The following is a 9762-nucleotide window of genomic DNA, read 5'->3' as shown; positions in this document are numbered from 1 at the left end:
CACAATGTCAGCATTAACAGTTTCCTCCTGTTTTCCCTTCTAAATGCCCAATCCCGCAGACCTTTATTAACACAGCCTGAAATTTCAAGATTTAAAGGCTAACTAAATCTCACTTAAAACTTTCAGGAACGGGATTAACTGGAACTTACCTGCTGCTTACGCTGCCGCTGGCTTTCTGCAGGAGGGGCAATTCTCAGGTACGTGCGTTTTGTGTTGAAGCTGGAACAGGCTGGCTGGAGCAGAGCTCACCCCCAGCCCCGCTGAGGACAGCACACCGCACTCCTGCCAGGCTGCAACTCCGTGTGCTGGAACAAAGACAACCGCATCCCTTCTGGGCATTGCATTTACTTGCAATTTCCAACAGCTAAAATTGCAGGAAATGGAACTAAAATGCCTTGCCAAGGGAGACCAAAAATAACTTCACACATTTCCACACACAAATGACCCATGCCATTAAAACCAAACCAGTCCGCAACGCTGCACCAAGCCAACCGGACAGAGCAAGAGAGCCTCTGGTTCCAGAAAGTGAACAGGGCCTTGGTGTAGCTGAAATGCCAAATGTTCAAAAACACAAACCCAGAGCTTATGATTTTTTCCGTATGACATCTGGAAATTAAAAATTATACTGTTCTGTATATGGCTTAAGAGGAACAAAACTTGTATGTACTGTCATTTAGCCTACATATAAGGAAAGATTATATATAGAGATTAAAATATTTACTTTTTAGATAAAAACATGTATATAAGAGTATACCAACATTACTCAATTGAAAATAAATTCCTATATATTTGATTCTACCCACCTGTAACAAAATGCTGAATGGAAGAACACAGAATTTAATAGACAAATTAAACAATTTTCTATTTTATAGAAAGGAAAAAGTCATTAAATGGTTCATTTTTACATATATTTGATGAAACAGTGCACAGTGTTAATTTTTGCAGAATAATAATCATTTACACACACAATGAATTGTTTGGAGACCAGAAGTTAGATATACAGTGTGCGACAACATTGCATAAACATTCTTCCACAGAATGCTTCCTTTTCCAGTATAAAAATACATAGAATAGAGTGCGACTTTTTAATTTATGGTGGTGAGGTAAACATTTCTTCCTTTAAAGCAATGTGCTCCTATGCACCTTCAGGAGAACTGCTAACGATATCCTTCTCCTTCATTCAGTCAATAAGTACATACCTAGTGGCATATTTATTGCAATTCTAGCAGTCATACATTTTTTCCTTGAGCAGTATGTAGAGAAAGGAATGGAGAAGAAAAAACCTACAGTAAATGATGATAGCAACCTATCTATACTATTTGTGTCAAGAGCCAGAGATTAGTGCAGATAATTTATTCTGAATGTAACAGTTTTAATGGAAATGTCAGGAAAAAATTATTTACATTTTTCTAAGTAGAACATGGTATTGATTACAGCCACTCAAAAAAATCACAATTAAGAATTTATTACACAAATTTTTACCTCTCTGCTCATTTACAAGACCAGATCATAATATCCACTTATTTTTTCACTGTTGAAATCTATTGATGATTTTCAGCATGTAATTCCTGGGCTGAGTGAGATTTGTACCGAGGTCTTTAGTTACACAAGCCATTTGGTATTGTCTTCTGTTCCCTAACTGAATGATTTGTCTAACAGCTTGAATTTTGACTGTTACAGAAAAATATATAATCAAAATAATTCTTGATCAAAATCTGTGTACTGAAACTTTTTTTTCTTGTACATATATTTACTGATGCCTGATAAATCAAATACTTTTAAAATGGAAAAGTTCATTTGTGTTTTATTTCCAGTAAATCAGAAATGGTTTTTGGAAGTTAAATCAATTGAAGAATAATACTCCATGCTCTTGTACAGAAAACTGCTTCAGGTTCTCATTTGAAAACCTCACAGCAGTGACATAATTATGAAAGAGGTTATTTTAAAAAGTTAGCAGCCATTTTCTTACTGGGAGATGCATCGTCCTAGAGCTCTCTGTATGGCACTGTTATACCTAGAAATAGTGCACCTCACTTCCAAAAACTAGAAAATAAAATTAATCACATTTCAGCAGCTTATAGGCACAGTATGAGAATGGAAGGTCCTTTCACTACCAACTATCCAATCCCTTTTCCTATTGTGAGGTATACTTTGGCATCTACAAAAGAAAATCACCTTAAGGCAAAATGTGTGATTTCTAAAAAAGAAAATAAACATTATTCATTTGAATAGACATTGTAAGCACAATTTTACATTATTGTAAAAGTCCATAAAAAAGATAAACCCATTATTAGTTTGCTGACTCTTCACAATATAAAAAAATGAAAGCATTGTAAAAAAGGTGAACCACATGCATTTGATTAAAGAACAATCCAATTGATAAAAGTAAATTATTAATTATTGTATCTTATAATGATTTTATCAGTGACAATTTTGGAAGGAAAGCAGAAAAAGAGCTTTATGAAGTGAAGTGTTACTTATTACAATTTAGAGTAACAAAATTACCAAAATTACATGAAGAGAGACAAATTTTTCAAGAACGTAGCTGCAAAATTTCTGAAGCCTAACTTGCAGGCCTGCGGCCCAAGTGCACCATGTATCACAAATGAAGTCCACCAACACTGATGACCGCTTCGAAAAAACCCACTAATACTCTTTGAAATAACAACTGGAATGACGTCTTGTGAATCACACACACTTTCCATGAGAACACCTGCAAGCTGTTATTTTTTGGCCACACTCGCCACTGCCTTCTTTGCTGCATCCTCAAGGTCATTTGCAGACGTGATGGGGAGTCCGCTTTCATTCAGAATACGCTGGGCTTCATGAACATTTGTTCCTAGAAAAATAACGTTGACTACAATTAGTAAATAATATTAATGAATAATTGAACATCTATTAAACCTCTATAAAAGTAGTTAATGCTTCAAACTATACGTCATTTCAGTTTCGCAACAGATTCGACGAGTGGTTTAGACCACGCTGAGAAGAAGGAACTCTTAAATTTCAATGACAATTTTGATAGACAATGCAGTCTGATAACAGTACTTGCATCCACAAAAGCGGCTTTATGAAGAATAGAGGGTCAATCCAACACCCACCAGGGTCAGCAGGGACATCCAGCATGAGCAGTGGATACCAGACCACATACCAGACCTTTAAGACACTCCAAAGATTTAACACATTTATTAGCAACAATCAGTGACAGCTTATCAGCAGTCAGTCTATCAGCTACAACTAAATTCATGCATGTTAACTGAAAGCTGCAGAATGGGCATTTAAAGACAAAGATGTGGGTAATCCTGAAAATCTAACTGGTTTTGAGCTGCTCTTGAATATGCTTTCTTGCATTTCTGCTAAAAAGGGGGAACACAGAGATCTCTGAAGCATTCAGCATGACACTGTTCCATCCTCTGCTGCTGCACTAAATTATCCCACGTTGAAGGAGACTGTACAGCTATACAGTACAAGTGCTCCGTTTTGCACATAAAGAACTCAAATTTATTCAACTGACTACATACACAGTAAAGGAAAAAAAGAAATTAAAAAAAAAATCAGGAAAGCAAGTTTTTCACACGTGTAAGAGACAAATGCATCACCTTCCCATTTACACTAGCAAATCCTTGACGGAAAACAAAAGGCAAACAGAAAATATGAATTCTGCAGAGCTTTCTCCCGCAAAGCCAAGTGACAGTTTTGATCACTGATATGCTCTGCACCACAGAAGAACTTGGAACCATAAATCCTACTGAGGAAGTGGAATCCACACCTTGGGGTCACACCGCTAGTCACGGGCACAAGATCCTGTGCTGATCAGTTTCAACTCCCTCCTCCACATCAAGTTCCTCGTTATTTGCCATGTCAAAATGCTTAATTACATTGTTATTCCTAGATGTAGCAAAATGAATTTTAATTATATTTGAAGGCATGCACTAATTATAACTTTAATTATTGACTGAGCGAGGAGCATACTCTTTACTGTGCAACTTCCAGAATGCTCATTTTAAGGGGTGATTTTGTTTTTTCATCAGACTCTATAAAAAGTGCGAAACTGTAGAGCAGAAGTAAAGAAATTCAAAAGTCTGTCTCATCAGCATGCTCAAGTCAGGATTCCCACTCCGGGCACTGGAAGAGACCAAAGACGTCCCTGTCACAGCAGGTCCCAGGGCTTTGCGACAGGAGGGGCAGGTGGCTGGAAGAGGAACGTGGGACCCTGTCTGCAGCTGTTTAAAAGCTCTGGCTGAAGAGGTCACGCTCCCCATCGCTGTGCAGAAGACACACTGTGGGACTTGTGTAGGAAGGTCAAAGACATCTGAAATCTCTGACAAGAAGGGGGATTTGGTTGCATAGTAACACCCAGCACTATACAGCCCTTTTCCTACAGAAAAAGAAAAGACTATTATGGGCAAAAAATAGCAAATTATTTGCTTTTTTTTCAACAATCCTATATAACATAATGTAGAAGCTGCTAACTGCCAGTATAGAATTGTACAGGGAAGTTAGAAGGCATTATGAAAGTTCTCTTCTCTGTTAAATTCCTCACATTTGTATAGCGATTCCCATTAAGTCTAGAAGGTTTTATCTATTATTCAGACACACGTGTGATAAACATTTAAAACAGTCAAGATTGTACCGATCTCTCAAACGGGATTCTACAAGACAAAGTGTCATGAGGAGAAGAAAATGCAAAGAGAGAAAAAAAAATCTTGGAAATTTTCCCACATAGAAAAATATTATGCTGTTCGTGATAACCACATAGTATTTAAAACTAACTTTTGCTCTTCACTAAGTGGCCAATATTAATTTACTAACAGGTCAGAGTGGGAACTATACATTGGATATATCCTGCACTGCATTGATTGCTCTGCACACCACTTGTCTAACATGCATTACAAAATCAATACAAAACACAGCCCAGTAAGAAAGGAGGGGGAGTTTATGCAGACAAATGAAAATACGAAAGCTGAAAAAATCTCACCGCAGTCAAAAGAGTAAGGGTATACTCCGTATTTATTCAATTAAATACTGTTTTATAGGCAGGCCATACAACTAAACATTTTTCAGCAAGGATTTCCTTTGTTGTGATTTTCTTTTTTTAATGATAGCTTTTTATCCCATTGTGATAAGTATTTTAGATACATTGAGAACACAGAAATTAAAACAAGATCCTGCTGAAAGTCAAGGTAAGGGTTTTAAAAGTAAACATTCAAAAAACACTGGAAACATTTAAGAATTTACAAAGGGCATCATTTTACTGCAGTAGATGTTAAAATAAACAAATAAATAGTCCCACTGTTCTAACATTAACCTCCTGCCACTGGATGGTGTCAGAGAACTGTAAACAGAATCCCATACACCGGCTATCGAAATAACCTGCCCTTCACCTACACTGCAGCCAACTGAGAAACTGTGAAAATCCAGAGGACTGGAGGCTATAGGGCTTTTGTTTTGGTTGCTGGAGGAGGGGTGTCTCTTTTGTTTTGTGTTTGTTGTTTTTTTTTTTTTAACTTTACTCCTGTTAAAGGAAAAGCTTTCTGATGAGAAAACAATGTTTTTTCCTTCTTACGTATATTACCATCAATGACACTCCATGGAAAAACAGGGAAGATGTAATTTTATCAGTATATACTTTCGGGCTTTTAAATCTAAATATCCTGCTTCTGAAACCTGGGTTCAAAAACTACCTCTCTGTGTACATGCATTCTCTCACATTTACACTTCTATTGCCTTGAAATCTCTGCTATCACTAGCAAAGCAAATCTATTAAACTTATTACCTAAAAATCCTAGTAATAAATATTCTATCTAAGCATGTTTCTATAAATTTTAAGATTATACCAGCTCACATCATTACAAATGAGCCAAGAGGACTGCATAGGTTGAATGAAAACAAACAAATAAAACACTCCAAATCATACTCCAACAGGATTTTGATAAAGTTCATTCATTCACAGATTATGTGCTACACTGGTAAGTGTATTAAGAGCCGAATTTCCCTCCAGCATGAATACAAGTTATGTTGTTTCTGCGAGCCCACCAGCTGGAAATTCACAGCCCTCAGGTCTCAAAGACAGAGGTATTGGAGAATAAGGGACAAGTTTTAAAGTCCATCACTAGCTAACCTTCAGTCAACCTTTGATTTGAGATTTGGCTAGTGATAAGTTTTAATTAATGATCTTCAGCTAGGGAACTAATGAAGAGCTGTTGGCTCTGCAGTCAAGAATAAACCAACTTTCACTGCCTACTTATAAGAGACAATTAAACCCTTTCTATTCTGCCCACTCCATTTGCCCTTTTCTATCTTAAACTCTTCCCAAAGGATATTTTAATCTTTTCCTCTGCCCCATGTTTACATCCAAACTGGGAAAGACTCAAGCACATTTAAACTTGCGTTGAATGTTTAAACCCAAGATGTCTGAAGAGGTTGATACAAATAAAATTCTAAGTATTACTTTGCAATAGCCCATTCTTCTCTCTTGATAGGCAATTTGGGATAGTAAAACTCACGGGCATATATACTAAACCATACTTTTGAGTAAGAAATACAAATTGGATCAAAATTTCACTTGTGTGTAAAAGATTTCTGAATATATTAAAAAAGTCATTAGATTCTGAAGAACACAGAAGGTCATGAATCACATGGCTGAAAATATAATAGGAAATTTTTGATTCAGACATTTGAATAAAAGCCAACTTGCTTCTAGCTGCATTTCGACATATTAAGTAGTTCTAATTCCTCCCCATTCTTCTTGTCCTATGACCACAGAAGCAGAGAATTAATTTGTTGAAAGGGAGAGAATGTAAAATTTCTAGCATAGGAAGAGGACATCTAATTCACAATTCTTTTTCATTCTTTCCTCTTATCATCTAACTCTGAGCTACACAAATGAGAAAAAAACGTTTGGCTTCCATTCAGCGCTCCCAGTCAGTTTTCACAAAACTTAATTGAAGTGCATTACACTTTAAAGAGGAAAAAATGCTGTATAAAACCAGCAGAAGTTGATTTTATACATCTGTAAAAGATAAAATTTGGAATATGTGGTTCCTCCTTTTGCCCATGAGCATTTTAAACAACAATATCCCGTGTTTCAGGTGATGAGTTCTTTACTGATAAGGCAAGTAAATACATGTAATTATAAAGCTACCATATTCAAAGAGGAGAGCAATCCTTTCTTTATCCACTGGTAAAACTGCTTGTAATTATTCTACAACTGAGAACAAAGATTTATCCACAGAATCCTGCTAAATCAAGACAGATTTGACTGATTAAAACTCTAGTCATCAAGACATTTGTAATACAGTGCATGTGGGCAGAGTCTTTAAAGTGCGGGTCACAAATCTGTTAGATTTATGGGAATAAATCATGAACTTTCTGTTGGAAAAATGTTCAAAATGGAAATCCAGAAAAGTGTTTGTTCCTTTTTCTCCCTTTGAAGCGTAAAATGTTATTGGTGATATTTTAATGTCTTGAGTAGCCTTGTGATTTCCACAGTACTCATTATTAATTCAAAATCCTTGTATGTTTGGATAACCCAGTATGAATTCCAAGAAGAACAACGAAGATGATTAAGGATCCAGAGGGATTGATCTCTGAAGAAAAAGAACCAAATATATATATGTATTGCTTGGTTGGGTGATTAAGGAGGCAAAGAAAGCACGAGTTATAAGCTGTTTCTAAGTACAACATCTGAAAGCTGTAAACATCATAGCTCTTTGTTTAGGATGAATTGATGGGTAACACTAAGAATAACAGAAGGAATTAAAAACTTTTCAGATAAATATTATGCAAAAGGGAGAGTTTGCTCTATTACATCAGGCCAGAGTTTCCTAAAGAAAAAGTGATATCACCATCTCTGGAGTCAGCAACTAGTCTAGGAGAATTATTGCAAACCTAGTAAAGAGTAAACAATCATGGGAAGATGACCAAGAAAAGATGTTTGTGTTAAAATATGTGCATTCTGAAGATTCAGCTTCAGGGTCTGTAGATGAAGCAGCACCCGACTCTCACAAAGGTCACAGGCACAGGAGGACCAGGTCCTGCAGCCACCTCCCCAGGGCGAGCAGCAGCTCTCCCACTCCGCACCTTCTTCTCCAGACAAACTCCACAGTGCAGTAGCACCAGGACCCTCCTCACTCAGCCCAGGAACTGGGAAATCTCCCAGGAGTCATGTTAAAAAAAAAAAAAAAAAAAAAAAAAAAAAAAAAAAAAAATCACCCTTACTTGTGTACAATCATGGAAGAATCAAAAGTACTGGAGAAAGGTCAAGACAACCCAGTTGCAGACCTGGCAGACTGCAGTTTAAAATGAGCAAGTTGATTTTCTTGTCTCTCTTGTACCGGTTTCAAATATTGCAATAGAAACAACTTGCAACTTTCTTATTCATAAGGAAAACTGATGGCTTTTCTAATATCTTTACTTAAAAAATAACCGCTATAATAGATGCGAAGTCTTGCAGATCTGACAGATAAACTTTTTTCCCAGCTATGACAGACAGGAGAAGTTTTGCTATAACAAAAGCTAAACAACATCGCCTAGAGCTAACAATAAGATATTATATTTTGAAACTTTCCTGCTTGTAACCAACATCCATCAGTCTCTTCCTCATCCATATTCAACTATCTACTTACTTCCTTAAGGTGTTTAGTGGCGTCACATCATCCAAATAAAATTTTCAGAATTTGTTTCTAAAATCCATTTTAGTGTATTCAAATTTTCCTGCACTTACTCCAGCAAAAGGCTGAAGAATGCACTCTGAAAAGCATTCAAACCCTGCAGTGAAACGCACAGCAAAACTTTCACAGGACAAAATTGCCCATGGCAGGCTGCGCTCTCCCCTGATGCGAACTATGTATCATGTGTAATGTAGCATGAGAATGAGGGATGGGAAAACCTGCTTTCTCATGAAAGGCAAAAGAAGTGCCCACCTAAGCAAAGGCCTTCATAGGAAACCCACATCTTCATGCGTCCTGCTGACTTCATTTTTTGAAAAGGAAAAAAGTCTGGTGTAGTCAGAACCATTTTTTCCTCCCCCCTACATCCTGTCTCCGCCACTCACACACATTGCAGTGTTAAAAACCACCGTATTTTTTGTATCGGTTACACAAAAGGATGAATTTCCTCCTTTCGCCACCAGGTTATAGGACATTTTATCCCCTTTACACACACTCAAACATGAGTATTTATGTTTTTGAGGAACAGGCCTCAAAAAACAAAACAAAACAAAAACCCAGCAACAACAACAAAAAACCCAACAAAACAAATACACAAAAAAAACCCCAAACCAAGCAAACAGAAAACCGTCTGTTTTACAAACCTACTTAACAAAAAAAGAAGTGTTTTAATTTACCATAGTTGTGCTAATTTTAACCAAAGCACTTTTTCATTCAATGGTGTAAGAATCTCCCTTCCTCCTTCAGGATACTTATCAGAAATGAGAGACAGAACTCCCTACCCACTGCCATCGTATTAAAGCCACTAGCTGCCAAAGAGCACTTTTCCTCACCTCTCTATTACTTTTTTGTTTCCAATTTAACAATGCTGGATGTACAAAAATAAATAAACAAACAAATAAATGTATTCCTTACCATTACCAAATCTTCTAGTTTTTAATGCATTTTAGTTGGATAGGATATTTGAACAGAAGAACACATTCAAGTAATCTCTCTCCCACAAATACTGTTTCTAATGTCTTTTAATTATGATATCGGAGTAAATTTAAGAAAACTATACACTGCTGCAGGTTTAGCAATAATGGAACTGTAC

The 9762-nt window shown here is 36.5% G+C and overlaps 1 protein-coding gene across 1 annotated transcript in view; it reads right to left on the bottom strand.

Annotated features, from left to right (window-relative positions):
- Positions 1 to 2424: 2424 nt before the first annotated feature.
- The window catches only part of SUCLG2 (succinate-CoA ligase GDP-forming subunit beta), a 125892-nt gene continuing 118554 nt past the window's right edge, over positions 2425 to 9762 (bottom strand). The window contains exon 11 of the mRNA XM_065642570.1: positions 2425 to 2839. Coding sequence (XP_065498642.1) covers positions 2724 to 2839 — 116 coding nt within the window. The 3' untranslated portion in view covers positions 2425 to 2723. The remainder of the gene's footprint in view (positions 2840 to 9762) is intronic.

This window comes from Caloenas nicobarica, chromosome 11 (assembly GCF_036013445.1).
Source record: "Caloenas nicobarica isolate bCalNic1 chromosome 11, bCalNic1.hap1, whole genome shotgun sequence".
In the NCBI taxonomy this organism is placed as follows: Eukaryota; Metazoa; Chordata; class Aves; order Columbiformes; family Columbidae; genus Caloenas; species Caloenas nicobarica.
This window is presented reverse-complemented; position numbering and strand designations above follow the sequence as displayed.